Consider the following 15,718-nt stretch of genomic DNA (forward strand, 5'->3'; position numbering starts at 1 on the left):
CCAACTTCAAGGATGAAACAGCATGTAAGAGGGCTCCCTCTAGGTTGAACACTCAGGTATTTCATAAACTACTTTAGTCTCCTAAAACTATTCTGCTCTTTAGACAGAAGTTCTTGGAAGACGATATTTATACCCTGTGTGTGTGTTCTTTGTGTAGTGTGTGTGTGGGGGGGGACTTATACGGTTACTTTTACATTACAAAACACATCTGTGTTATCCTTTTTCTGATTCAACAACCCTGTAAGGGAGAGTAGGCTTATTCACCAGCTCCCACTTTATTTATTTATTTATTTTAAAGATTTTATTTAGCCTGACCTGTGGTGGCACAATGGATAAAGCATCAACCTGTCATGCTGAGGTCGCTGGTTCCAAACCCCGGGCTTGCCTGATCAAGGCACATACGAGAAGCAACTACTACAAATTGATGCTTCCTGCTCCTCTCCCCCCTCTTTCTCTATCTCTCCTTTCTCTAAAATCAATAAAATAAAATATAAAAAAGAATTTAAAATTTATTTTTAAAAAGATTTATTGATTTTAGAGAGAGGAGAAAGAGAGAGAGAAAGTGGGGAGGAGGGGAGGAGCGGGAAGCATCAGCTCATAGTTGATTCTCACATGCTGGACCAGCGACCTCGGCATTCCAGGTTGATGCTTCATCCACTGCAGCACCACAGGCCAGGCAGCCAGCTCCCATTTTAAATCTGAGTTGCTGGGACTCAGAGAAATAAAGCAGCTTACACAAAGTTACACAGCTAGTAAATGACAAGCTAGAGCTTCTGGCTCTGTGCTCCTGTCCTATCACTGAGCTATTCTCAAAGCTTCTGGTTTTTCTCTTTTTAAATTTAGAAATGAAATTTAGTAGGGTGACATTGATTAGTAAGAGTACATAGGTTTCCGGTATATATTTCTATAGCATTTGAACTGCTGATTGCATTGTGTGCCCATCACCCAGTCAAATCATTTTCCATCACTGTATATTTGTCCCTTTTTACCTTCCCTCTCCATAACCACTTCATCACTTTTGTCTATGTCCATGAGTCTGTTTTATAGCCCACCTATGTGTGAAATCACATAGTTGTTAGCTTTTTCTGATTTACTTATTTCACTTAGTATAAGGTTCTCAAAGTCCATCCATGTTGTTGTAAATGGCAAAGCCTCTATTTCTAATCATCACTTCCCACTTGGAAATGTGCCAGGAGGTGCCCAGCCCTGGGTGGTGCTTCAGACTATGTCAATGTGGTTAGAGATAGCATAGCGCAGCAGAGATAACAGTGGTCCCGGGTTCGCTTATTCTCAAGGATTTTCGAGTTAGGTGCTACATGAGGAGAAACACTATATATAGTAATTGCACAAGGAGACAGACATGGGCCCAAGGAAGAGGGATGGTTCAGCAAATAATGCAATATAATGTGATGAGTATTTAAAAGGGGGGAAGTATGTGAGGGAAAGGATACCACCCTCAAATCCACTACCACGGTTGATGAGAGCATCTACTAGTGTACTGGTGTCTGAAGCCACCTGAACCTAGGCTGTGTGTGTGGTTATGCACGTAGGACCAGGTTCACGTCTACCCCCTGGCAGCTGCCCCCAGAAGGTTTAAAGTTTAAATTAGATTGACAATCTGTAGGTATTGGTGAGTAATTCTACCACTGTGAGATTCCTCTAACATTCCAACACTTATTTCTTTACAAATGAGCATTTTAGCATAAGAAGAAAGCTTAAAGGCTGGGGTAGAGGAGAGAGGAGGCTGGTAAAAAACTCTCTCCAGCCCCTTCTGGGCTGTATAACATTAGTGAGAAGACAAGCTGGCTGGAGCCCAAGGAGCACCAAAGCGCAACTGGCCTCCCTCACATCTGGCTAAGCACCATGAACCCCTCCGCTGGGCTGCCTCATAATTACAATGCTGCACCAAGGAAGGGGCTGTCTGAGCATATACAATCAGCTGATCAGCAATCAGGGAGGAAAACAGAAAGAATCTGAGGAGGAGCAAATGCAAAAGGGGGAACTAGAGGCAGCTGGACAGATCCAACCCCAAAGGGAGACTGGAGAAGAAAGGCATTGTCATGAGCAGACCCTGTGTCTTTATTCAGACCATTCCCAGGCTCCTCAGTGGAATCCCAAACTTTTCCTCCCCACTTGCCTAGTCCTAACTCCCCTTCCTCCAAGACCATACTCCTCTGTGAAAGCCTGCCTCTGAGACTTTCATCAGAGATCAATAATTCATAAACTTTAAGGAGCATAAGAATCACCGGCTTAGTAAATCTTCAGATTTCCAGGCCACAGTCCCTGTGATTCTGATTAGGAGGTCTGGTGTGGGCCCTGGGAATCTGCTTTATAAACAGCCTTCTCCACCCGACCCTCCTCTAGCACTACCACAAGTGATCCAGAAGCAGACGGTCCTTAGATCACATTTTAAGAACCCCAGCCTTGGGGGATTACTCCTTCTCCTGAAATCCTAGAGCCCTTACTATTATTTTTTTTATATTATCGTTTCTTTTTTATATATATGTCCTAACTACTCACCTTAACCATAAGGTCCTCAAGAAGAGGAAGTCTCATCTCCTACTTCTTTCATGCCCCTGCAAGCAGCACTGAGCACAGCGCTCTACACACAGGAGCTCAGGAAATGCTGTGGATGTAGAGAGATGATGACGATAAAGAGGCCAGGGGAAGGAAAACCACAAGAGGAATGGCAGAGTACGGAGGCACTGGCTGGAAGGAACTGTTTTTAGTCTGCCTACGTGTGCAAGCCTGGAACAACAGTTTGCTTCTCTTTTTTTCCTTCTTCAGTAGTCTTGGCACTACACGCCTACCCTCCCCCATGCAAGTCAAGCCTGAGCAATGCACCTCCCACTGGAAACTTGCTAAGAAATCCTGCCAAGAATCCTGGTGCAATGTGGCTTAGTTTAACAGCTAAGGGAGGACTCTAGGTCCTGAGCTCTCTCAGGTCTTTGTGCAGGGCAAAGTATAGAGCTGAGTGGGAACTTTAGTAAAGAGACCAGGGCCCTCGGTCTACCTTGCTAAACATCGGCAGAGTAGTGGCCTGCCTTCATTTCAACAAACGTTTCCTGTGTGTTTACTTCATACCAAGCATGGTTCTGGGTGCTCATAAGATATCCTATGTCGTCAGAAAGTATTTCACATTAACTTATCTTTAGAAAGTTACTTTGAACCCTATATGATGCTGGGCCTCATAACCACATAAGCATCAAGTGGACATTCTCAAGAGTGCCTGGCTAAAGGATGACTTACTATAGAGATGTGAGGTCAGGCCTCAGGTCCTGGCAGAGAGAAATTCTATCCTTACTTTATAATAAGCAATCCTTGGAAGCTCTGCAGTTCTTTCTTCCACTCTCAGATGCCATACTTTATCCAGAAAAGCAAATGGCCCTACCTAGCCCCTTCGAATAAGTAATTCCCTCTTGATATTTGGGTATCAGCTTAAAACTCACTTGCTCCAGAAAGCTATCCCTGACTTCTAAACAAGATTGGGTACTCCTGCTTCTAACCCTAAGTCATTTATACTTACCCTACTGTACTTCTCCCAACATCCTGCAGTTGCTTACTAAATATTATACTCCAGTAAGGCAGGAGACTATAATTTGTCTCGTTTATCGTCATATCCCCAGCATCTAGCATGATCCCTGGAGCAATGCAGGTATTCAGTAAATACTGGATAAATGCTTAAATGTAGTAATGAGCCTGACCTGTGGTGACACAGTGGATGGGCATCAACCTGGAATGCTGAGGTCTCAGGTTCGAAACCCCAGGCTTGCCGAGTCAAGGCACATATGAGAAGCAACTACTATGAGTTAATGCTTCCCACTCCACCACCCCGTTTCTTTCTATCTTCTCTCTCTGAAATCAATAAATAAAAAATTTAAATGATGAGTGCACCATACTCTCTACTGAGATGGAAACTGAATCATGCCTCATGTACTCTGCCATAGTTTTAACCACAACACCACCAATAAACACCTAAGGTGAAGCAGCCCTATTCCTTCTGTAGTACCAGTATTGTACAGAGGTAAAACTGAGGCTCACAGGATCACCTTAATACAGACCCCAGGAGGCAGGCACTTCCTTTGATCAAAGATGAATACAATGCTCCAATGCCAATGTGTCACCAAGACCCTGAGAGTTATACCAGCCATAAGCCACTATGCCAGCTCTGTCACAGACTTAATGGTGAGATCTTTTACAGGTCACTCAACTTCTCATAGATTCAGCTTTTTCCTGAAGAGGGTATTAGGTCCTTCAGCAGCAGGTACTCTCTTTCAATAAAGAACAAATGACAATAAAAAGTCATCTACACTAGGATGGGAGGTTGGAAGAAGAAGACAGCCTTTGCAGTGAGACATCTCTGTGGTTAGGAAACGGTTAAGCCCACCCGTGTCTGTCTGGGATCCTTACCCCGTAAATCAGCCTTGACTGCTGCTCAGTCTGAATGAAGCCCCACCAGGTTGGCCTGTCAGGAAGGAAGCCCATGCGTCCAGACTTTTGTTGTTCTAAGGATTTTTTTTTTAATTTTACTGCTCAGGAAGGAAGCCGAAGCCTAGGCCCTAACTGCAGTCCTGCTGATTACTTACCCTAGCATGTGCTGCTGCCTTACCTCTCGATCCTACTTCTTAGACCCAACTCTATCCTTTTCTAGAACTCCTTCAGAACTATGATTTTGGCATTAGAGCCTAAATCCCAGGCTTTGCCCTCTTCTTTAAAAACTAAAAATTAACACAGCATTTCCTTTCCTGACTGCCATACATCCTGTGTCTGTATGTGGCAAGGGCTAGGGCTAGGGACAGAAGAGAATGGGTGCTCTACGATCTAGAGACCCTTTACCCCCAACAGTGACCTGAACCCCTTCTCTTAAACAAAGCCATGGAGGAACTGACAGGGATTGAGGTATCGGACAACTTGTCTCCAATGTCACACATGAACAGAGGACTTTTCAAATATGAACAACTATATTTAAATAACAGACTCAAATCCAAGGTCCTCAGGCAGAGGGTCAGTCTTCCCCACTTCCATCCGCCCACTTCCCACTTCTCCCACTGACATGCAGAGTCGTTCTCCAGGATTCCCAAGCCCCATGGGGCTTTCTCTCTACAGAGAGAAAAACACTGAGTTTATTTGTGCATTCAGGGTAATGGACAGCCCTCTTTTACTCCTAAAAGAATGCACACAGACACTATGGAAGAAGCCCATCCCCACCCAACCCTGCCCTCCCCTTCCCTTGCTAATCCCTCCCCAGCAGCCCCCCCTCAGCTCAGTTCTGCTGCTGTATTTCTCTCCTGACCTACAAGGCCCCTTCAAACCCCATCCTAAGCCTCCCCCAAGCAGAGACAATCCATCATGCTGTGGGACTGTGACACTCACAGATGGGGGAAGGTTCACAGATTTCTCTCACATAGACAAGAGGGTAAAAGTGTCTGTATAACTTAAAATGTAAGGACATACTTAAAACTCTGGGACTTTGAATTCTAATACTAGTCAAATGCCATTATAGCAAATCTATATATCCCAAGTCTCTATCACACACAAATTCTAATGGCCCATTTATTTCAAACAATAAAACAAATTTTGATAAAACAAAATTCCAGACTAAGAAAATATGATGAGATTCAGATTTTCTAACTTGAGCCACTGCCTAAATATCTAACCTTAGTAAAGTCCCGACCTGACTCATAGAGATTCAGTTTCTTTAATATTACCTTGCTCCTAAATAAAATGAAGAGAGGAGGAGATCAGAGGGACATCAGGGCTAATCCTGGTGGATGGATCATAATGAAGGGAAGTGAAGCAGCTGGTTATCAAAGAAAAAGGCTCTGGGCCTTTCTTCCACTCTCTTTGCCATAAGGCATAAGATAGTGAAAGGATCCTACATACATGCTATTTGTTAATGACTCCGTGTTGGGCTACCTCAGTTGTTCTAACAATGAAGATCATGCCACCAGACTGTCCTTGAAATAACAATAGTCATTTTGTATTAGTATGCGTGAGGAACTGTTCTAAGCATTATCTGTATATTTAATCTCATTTAGTCTTTCACAACAAGCTTTAAGGCTGCATAATTCCCTCTTTACAGGTGAGAATACTGAGGCCCAGAAAGGTTAAGTAACTTGCCCAAGGTCACAGAATAAGTAAACTAAAGGGTCAGGATTTTATTCCAGAGGCTGAACCCATAACTACTATATTATATTGCCTACCCCCTTTGATCTGAAACACCTTCAAGTTGTGGCTCAAAGGTGCAAATACAGTGTTTATTCTTTTAACAGGTATTTATTATGCTAGACTACTCTGGCTTCTTTTAAATCAAGCCACCAAAAGCAAGGTCAAATAAGAGCAATATAGGATTAGCTAGTACCTAAGTGGGAATCATATACCTGAAGATAAAGCAAAGGTCTCTCCAGGGTTGGCCCTTTCCCCCTCCCCACATCTTTCTGACTGTCTGCTGCTCTAAGATGGATGCAAAGCCATAAGTCTCAGCCTGCAAATGAATTTCAATGGAAAAAGACAACCCTCGTCTGGTGAGTCACACTCAGGCTTACTGGGCTTGATTTCTCATGAGACTGTACCAAAAGGTTCCTTCTTCACACGCGCAGCGCTAGACTTTCTTAAAGCTTGTGTCTGCTAAACAGAATATACTGGATGCAGCACCATGTCTCCCCTCAAAAACATAACTCTCATTTCCTCTAGGTCATCTTTAATCTGAACACATTCTACAGAGAAAATGGACGGTTAAATGTCTGAACTGCCAGATGGTTATATGTACCTAACAACCCAATCCCCCATCACTTGTCGGTTTCCAGCTTCAACCAGGATGTAGGTAGGAACTTTTTCCCCCCTAAAATACACACCAAAAGCAGATCCGTATTTGTGGACCCCACGATAAGAGATGCGATGCTGTGGGAAAACATTTGGGAAGGGAGTAGACTCCAATCTTAGGTTTCTAGAGAGTTAGGAAAGAAAAGCAAGTTTGAGATTATTTTTTAAGTTATGATTCTAAAAAATCATACTAAAATGTACCCAAACTAATCAACAAAATAAGCCTATATTTGAGAAAGGTAATTTTACTTATCTCTTGAAAAACTCCCTACCCACCCACCTTTGTCATTATCAAACCTCAAGGCATAAATAAATTCTTCCTTTCTTTCCATAAACCTCTATACCTTTGAGATAGCAATCTTATAGATACTATCCAGTGCAATGCTGAAGAGTGGCAAATTGATAGAAAATTAAAGGTAAAAATCAGATTGTAATCACCACCATCAATTTATTCAATACTTAACTAACACTTACTGAACCTTTCGATGTGATTAGCTTGAATGCAAAAAAAACTTTTTTAACACTAAAACTAAAATGTGATTAAGATAATAGAAAAGTCTGATCTATTGAGCAAGGCTGGGAGGGAATAAGTTATTTCTGTTTACTTAGCCTACCAGGTTTACTGATTGGTACCACAGCCTGTCATTTCTCCAAGCTAACCCCATAGTCTTAATTCAGGATCTTTTCCTGGAAAAGGCATAAGAAAGTAGGTGAAAGTTCTTTTGCAGAATAATTTCCTCCTTGTCCCAAAGATACAGATATTTACAAATTTCCAGCCTCTAGCATTACATTTTGAGGTTATAAAGGATAAAAACACACTCCATTCAACCACAAATATCACAATTTAAATGGTATTTAAGAAATTTTGTAAGGCATTTTAGCTTTTAAGGCATATAGCAATAAATTATCCTTAAATCTGTAGTTCATCTCTTTTTAAGAGGGTAAAATGGCACTGAGAAATGCTGTTAATCTGTTCGAAGAGCATATTCAAATCTAAAAACTATTGTAATTTTGGTGTTAAAATCGTGGATTTTACAAAAAAAGTATCACTCTAAATCTCAGATATTTATAAAGAGTACATTCCAACATGTGCTCTGGTATTTAATAAACAGACAGATGTTGTTAACAACAGTTAAAATATAAAAAATACAAAAACAAACATTATAAAAATATAACTATTAAATGTATTGTCACTCCAAATCCTAAGTATTTACAAAGAATACATTTCAATGTGTGCTAATATTTAGTGACCAGATGAGTGTAGTTAATAAGGGTTAAAAATAAGAAAAACCAACATAAAAATATAATTCTATTTTTCAGTTTCCTTTTCCCTGCCTAATGAGGAAAGGGGTGGGGAGGAGGGCAACTTTTGTTGTTTGGATACAATGTGTGTTTTTTTGTTTTCAAACAAAAAAGGGCCACCAAATAATCAACCTGGGGCCGCTGACCGGAAGACAGCCCCGGAAAACTTCCCGTGGGAAGAGTTCCAGAAATTGCCCAGACTTTAACGAGCCCCGCTGTGCTGGCTGCGAGCCTCAGACGGTCAGAGGCGACCAAGACTCGCCTCGCCCGAATACCAGCCATCCTCCCGATTCATGAAGCCCTGGACTTGGTAACGTTCCCCTGAACGTTTTACAGGTTTGAATTGCAAGACGGGGAAAACATTTCGAATCCACAGGAGAAACCTCCGAGTCCTCGGGTGTCAAGGGAACAGCTTGCTCCACATGCGCGAGTACACGTCCATCCTCACTCATCAACGCTCCCAGAGCCGTCCCCACTGCCTCCTCCCATTCCTGCACCCCCACGTCCCCTCCCTGCGCGGTGGCTACCCCCAAGCCTTGTCCCCCCTGCCTCCCTACTCCACCACCCGCCCACCTGCACCTCCCGCCGGGCGCCGCATCACCCCGACATCCGCGTGGGTGTGCCCCCTCCCGGGGTCACCCTCCTCCCATCCCCGCACAGTCTCTACGGCTCAGAGGACGTACAGGAAACCGACCAAGGGCTCAGTTCGGCTCGCGACCTGGGGGCGAGGGACGTGGAGGGCGGGGCGGGGGTGGGGGACAAGGCCCGCCCTCAGGTCCGGACCGCAGGCGGCGGCGGCGCGGGGTCCGCCCGGGGCAGCGCCGCGAGTGCTCCCGCAGCCTCCAAGTCCGGCTGCGCGACGGCGAAGTCACCAACATTCCTGGAACCACTTGAAAGCCATTTCAGTGGCGGAGGCTGGGGGGTCCTTTTCAAGTGAGCCAACGGGGGCCCACTCTACGGTCCTTCCTTCCCCGGGCAGGCCTCGCGCCTCTCCGTGCCCCCTCCCCCAAACGATCAATTACCAGCCACCCTTCTACAGGGAGCGGCGAGGGGCTGGCTGGCCGCCGCGAGGAAACGGCAGCCCGGATCACTTCTGCATGACAATTGATGGGAGGGAGGGCGCGAGGCGAGGAAGGAGGACGGCTGCGGTGTCCGTTTTCTCACCATGGTGATTAGGCATTCCGGCCGTGCAAGGAGGCAGCCGCCGACTAGAGCGGCGCGGCGTGGAGCGAGGACGGGATAGAGAGCGAGAGCTGGAGCGGGAGCGAGCCCAGCCGCCGGCGGGCGGGCGAGCAGCGCGCCGAGCCAAATCAGGCCAGCTGGCTCTGCAGCCATCAGGGACTGCTCCCGTCCAGCCCGGCTCCACTTTAGCTGTGCAAACATTTCTTTATCCCAACAAGACAATTAAACCCAGCAGCATGAAAAGGAGTCTCCATGACTGTATCGGGAGTGAACAACCAGAAACAACCACACATATCACAGTTCTTAAAGGGACTCCGGGAGAACCCGTGGAGCAGCTGAGCAACAATCAGACTAGATCTGTGTGGCCAGTCAGTAGAGAGGAAACCATCTGACCTATCTCAGTCTGGTAATTTGCTCACCCTTTCACAGTGGTCATCAGCTCCAGCCCAGGAGTTCAGCCTGGTGACCTGAGAATTGCCCCACACTCTTTCCAGCAAGAGCAATTCTTCTAAAAGTCCAGACTAGGGTCCCTGCCCACCTCAGTCCCAGAGCTCTTGGAAATATCCTCCCTAAAATACACCCCCATGATGTAGCTGACCGTCCTTATTCTGGGTTGCCCTAGGCCTATGTGTCCTCAATTATTTGATTCTTAGAAGACAAGGTTAAATGATAAATGCCTTTATAAGACATTTCAAAGTAGAAATTATTACCTTCTGCTCACGGTTTTTGGGACCTGAAAACAAAAGTAGAACATCCTGGAGCTGCTGTGAACTACTGGTTTCCTGCCTACCTGTGAATCTGCCTGACCATAGGGAAGAGCCAAGGAAAGAGGGCCACTTATGGTTTGTGCCCAGTACCCATCCCAGAGGTGAGCCAGAAGGCAAGGCCAGTCATCCCTCTACATGGGCAGTTCTGGTGCCTCTCAACCCTTGAGTAAGCATGCACACTAGCCAACTCCAATCTGGGCTGAGTGGATAGATTGGCAGGCTGGCCAAAGACTGTGTCACCCAGGCAGAAATCCACGCATGAGATGGTCCAAAGAGAATAATAAGGAAATGCACATTATAAGAGCCAGAATGCTAAAGGGGTAATAAATGTATAGATTCTAGCACAAGGCAGCAGACAATACTTATCTTCTCTTTGTTGTAAAGTTTCATTAATGAGGAAATGTTTATTTTAAAAGCCCTGGGAAACATATCTGTAGACACTTCATATGTAAGACACACGTGGACTATTTGTAATTGGTCCATAAATTTTAACATCATTTCCCTGGACAAGGAGCCCTGGGAGACTGGTTCAGGGAGTGACAATAAACAGGAGTTACCTCAGTCCCCTTCCTGGGGAATTATGCATCCTCCACGAATGGCTTCTCACAAAATACTTCTCCCTTTTTCCAGGGCAAATAAGTCAGTTCTGAAAAGTATAGACATCTTTTTCCCATAGAGCCCAACACCTACCTTGGGAATCACCTGTGATGCCAGGTAAATGAATAGGCAAGCAAGCAAGAATCATCTACTAGGAGAGACAATATTTAACTCAATACCTACATTTCTTTCTACAAAAATGTATATTTAATCACAAAAGAAATCCTGCCTATCTGAACCCAGATTGAAAAAAAGAACACATGTGCATTACACCATGTCTGCAGGCCCCTCTCAAATTCTCTCACATGTGGACATATCTGCATATGGATGCAGTGTGTGAGCAGGGGGTGGCTGCGACAGTAAAAACTGTCAGTGTTTCCATTGTAAAACTGATTTTTCATTGACCTAAAAGTCATAAAACTTCTACTCTATGTAAGGGACACATACACACCCATTATGACCCCCCCACACACACGGAAAAAAAAAAAGAACCCTAAAGCTAAATGCTTATTTGGAATTTTACTGTTGTATTTAATTAAAACATTTTTTTACATTTTATGAAAAAAATTTACTTATATGAAGAGAATGGAAAAATGAGTCAACCATATCAGAAATTAACTCTAAATTTTAAGAATAAAAAACTAAATATATATGGTGTGTATTATATAATATTGCAGTCTGGGCAAAAGCCACTTAACCTATTACTTTGCTCTTTTGTACACTTGCTCGCCTCTCTCTTCTTGACCCAACCCCCTCCCTGCCCCATCTGCCCCTCAAGCTCTCCCTTTGGAAGCAGACTTGTATACTGTCACTCGATTATCTGAAATATTACTTATTTCAAAACGGTTCTATAGGGAGGACCTGAAAGGCATCTAGTGGGAATAATCAGGCCTTCTAACGGCCCTTAAATATGTATTTACATAAAACAGACCATAAATATTCTGACACACATCGGCATATGACAGGAGCCAAGAAAGCTGCGGCAGACTTTGTCACAGTGCCTCTTCAACCCTTCCCAACAGAAAAATGTTTCTCCTGCCTTCCAAACACTCAAAATCAAAAGCACAGATGCTACACAGTGCAACCCTGTGAAGGCTGCTATACTGCCCAAGGAAAGGAAAGAAGAAAGGAGCACAGATCCAGGGATATCACCAGACAACAGTCTCCTCTTCACTCTGCACACCTTTGTTTTTTGCTAAAGATTAGTCCCAAATGCAACTCTAAATAATAATGTGGGTGTACAAACATCCCACACTCTCATACACACATACCCATAGATTGAATATTTGTGTAAGAGAAAAAAAAAAGAGACCACAAACTACTCTCTAAAGGAAGAATATATTAAACAAATAGAGGGGGAATGGGTTCCAATTTATATAACAGTATAATTTGAAATAAAGAAGTTTCCCCACCCTTCTGATCAGAATCTCATTAATTTCAAGGTCAGAATTCCATTTCACTTTGGAAGACAGACTCATTTAATTTTTCTCCACCCAGGCGTATTCCTGTGCGAGGGATCCATCTCCATGGGGGATGGCACCACCACACAATGCAAACCAGGCAAACAGAAGAGTTATGGCTTTGACACTCAGAGAGGAATGGATATCCACATCTATGAGTTCTGACTTGACTAACAAGCTTCCTTCTGCTCTGGGGGTCTGGTACAGGTTCAGGCTAAAAAGATAGAAAAATGGAGACAAACTAGATTTGTTAGGAGAGAAGAAAGGAATCTTGATCTGCAGATGTTACTTTGTGGCATATGAGTTTTGCAAGGATTTCATTTTAAACTTGTATTTGGAGAAAAATGGGACAAAATTTGTCACACCCCAAACCAGGGCAGTTTTAGCCAGAGGTCAGAGTACAGTAAGCCTTGATGATTTGCACATTGACAAATGAAAACTAAACTAAACTAAAATAAAACAAACCAACACAAAGCCAATCCATGTTCAGCAGATATAGCCAAAACAGCAAGATCACCACACACACTTCAGCTGTACAGAAAGGGAAGAGGTGGAAGAGAAGTTAAAGCAAAAGTGCAAGAGCACACGGGCAGTTGTGCTATCACACAGAAGCCTTCTCCCTTAAGTGGGGAGGTCTTGGGCTTACAGACGCTGACATAAAAGACACACTCACAACATATTTCAAAACCAAAGAGCGATGGATTTACAAGGCAAGTTGATTTTATGATGACTTTTATTGAAAAGGTACGCTGGGTTTAGGCAGATGCCTTTTAGCGCAGGAAAGTTAACACAGTGCCTAATTCAAGGAGACAGCCTGAGGAAGCAGTGCCGACAGGGGAGAGAGCTGCAATGTCTCTATTACTCTCCTCGGCATCATAAAGAGAAGAGAAAAAAATGGTATTCATGTTGGTAGTTACAGAGAAGACGGGAGTACAAAAAATAGAGAGGAGGGGAAAGCAAACCTCTTAGATGTAGTTTTCTTAAAACAAAATGAAGCAAATCTTAGAACAAAGGATTGAGTGGAAAAATACCCTCAAGTCATAAATTTTCACCAGGCTTGAAGAAAACTGCTCTGTCTCCCACAGCCCAAAAGCTTTGAAACAATTATTTTCTGATTATATTAGATGAGAAGATTGCAGGGTTCAGCAGTCCTAGTCTACAAGTTTCAAATCAAGGTTTAGTTCCAACTATTAGTGAGGGTAGCCAGAGCTCAACAAGGCACTTGGTGAACATGAAAAAGCTGTTCTATAAGCAGAAATTAATAATAGTTGTGAACATCAAATATGGAGCAGTCACACAGGTCAACTGTGTCTAGTCCTAAAAGTGAGCCCCAGGATAAGCATCCAGCAAACCTGTTAAATCCCAAGAGAAGTCGGCTTTCTAGCCTTGCGATTGCAAGGAAAATACAGCTGTTCGAAATGTTTTATGGTGATTGACGACACCTTTGTCCTGCTCTGAAAAATAGCCCGATGTGGACAAGGGCTAAGAGTTGTGACAATAAAATCACGTGGAGTCCACTGGATGTGATACAATGGAAAAGCTAAAATATAATACTGAGATCAGAGAAACATAATGAAGATAGCAAAGAGAGAAGGGATGGATGGGTTTCTTCAGGCTCCCCAAAATTCCCTAGAAACCTACACTTTCCAATGAAATGACATTCACTCCGGGACCTAGATGACACCCCCCTTCACTCCAGAGTAGCCAGGGAATAAGTCAATCATGCCCTGGAGAGAAAGGCAGTGTGGAGGTCAACTTGCCTCTGGCTGCCTTCAGAGAAACATTTCCTGCAGAACTCTCAGTGCTTACTGACAGAGACAAGTAAATGGTAGTACTCCACAGCGATGGAATGGGAAGGAATTGGTCCTTCCCATTACTAGGAGCAGGAAAAGGCCATGGACCTGTTGAATACTACTGTAAGGCAGGGCTTACTGCGGGTAGGGAAGGCTCACACCGAAGTACTTACATCTGTCATTCCGATCCTCTGGGCTAGATGAGGCTTCTCGATCCGAAATGAGGCCAGAGACAGCAAAAATCTTCTTCCCAGTTTCATCAACCTTAAGTGAACTGGGGGAGCTAGATGGCAGCTGTGTCCCAAAGTCATATTCCTTGCCATCTGCATCTGAGAAGCGCAAGTGGGGAGACTCTGTGTCATGACAATTCTTCAATCTCTTGGCCGGCGTAAAGGCTGACTGATAACTCTCCCTGTCCTCAGTGGAAGCAAAGGGACGGAAAGCCCCCACACCACTGTGATTCAGCATACTGATTGGAGTGCAATCTAGATTTGGGGGAGCAAACTGGGGGTGGAGGTGTAGTAAAGAAGGGGGAAAATCACGATTGGCAAAAGTGCCCGGCACCCCACCCTGCCGATGGTACATAGAGGCAAAGGTGTAGGAACCATTGGTGAATGGAATATGCACGTCCTTGTCTACTGAGACAGGTACACCAAAGGGTCGTGGCTGCTGACAAGGGATGGAAGCATCACGACTGGCCTCGGCCGTGGATGCCAGGACCATCAGTGCTGGGGATGCCAGCGGGTTGGGGAGGTAGGATGAGTTCTCCATCTTGAAGGCTGCCCGGTGTAAGTCCATTGGAATTTTTTTCTATGGCCCACGTCACACAAGAAGCAGTCTTCCCTGGGAGGGAGGCTGAGCGACACCTTGGATCAGGGCAGGGAATGTTACTGGGGGATCATTCCCTTCTAAGACCTGCAGAAACAGCAAAGAGAGAAAAAAGAAGGGGGAGGAGGTTAAGGGGAGAAAAACACAGGAAGCCCCAAGTGATCAAAATACCATCCTTCTAGCTTACAGATGCTTGGGCAAGAGACACCACGGCTTTAGGAGCCAGTGGGCAGCAGCATCAAACCATTTTCATTCAGGAAAATCAATAGACAACTTACTGTGATGTACGCGTAGCTGACTTTGGTCCCTACACGTTCCGGGTGAAATGCGCCTGAGCCCAGCAAAGGAAAAAAAATCATAAAACCTCCACATACAATATTCCCTGAGCAAATGAGCTTTGGAGGCCAAGTCACCCAGTAGGTTAGGTGGGGTCTATATTTTACGGGTTTCCTACCTGCATATACCACTCACGGCAGGCCTGATGTTCAGAGACCAGGATCTACTTCAATGATTCCCTATGTATGAGTCCTCTCTTCATCTCCCTAACAACACCCTGACACTGAAAAATTCCTAAATCAAGCACATCTAGACCATGAACATCTGTACATGTTAGGTGGTACAAATTGTACTTGTGGATAAATTACACACATTGGCACACGCATAAACACACATGTGTCACCTAAGACTGTTTCCAGAAAGAAGTGCTGTGTGAACAAATAACAGCAACATTTTTGTTGCTGCAAACCCCTCTCTAATCACACACGCTTTCTCTTTTCTGAGAAGGAACAAAACCTTCATCAATAAAATGCCTGGTGCTTCTGACAATATTTAAAAACATAATGGGTGCCTCTGGCATATGTTCTCTAGCAGCGTCTGTCTTCCAGGGGCAGCAAAGAACAGATCGGTAATTTTAGTTACTAATGTACTCACTCTTAAGTAGATTTGTAAACTGCCTTGAATTTGCCAT

General features: G+C 44.2%; 1 protein-coding gene across 2 annotated transcripts in view; it reads right to left on the minus strand.

The window, feature by feature from the left end:
* RNF220 (ring finger protein 220) overlaps positions 1–14,736 on the minus strand; it is a 239,133-nt gene extending 224,397 nt beyond the window's left edge. For both annotated transcript variants that reach the window (XM_066269389.1, XM_066269388.1), the window contains exon 1: positions 14,097–14,736. In XM_066269389.1, the coding sequence (XP_066125486.1) occupies positions 14,097–14,721 (625 nt within the window). In that variant the 5' untranslated portion in view covers positions 14,722–14,736. The remainder of the gene's footprint in view (positions 1–14,096) is intronic.
* Positions 14,737–15,718: the final 982 nt, after the last annotated feature.

This window comes from Saccopteryx bilineata, chromosome 3, assembly GCF_036850765.1.
Source record: "Saccopteryx bilineata isolate mSacBil1 chromosome 3, mSacBil1_pri_phased_curated, whole genome shotgun sequence".
NCBI lineage: Eukaryota > Metazoa > Chordata > Mammalia > Chiroptera > Emballonuridae > Saccopteryx > Saccopteryx bilineata.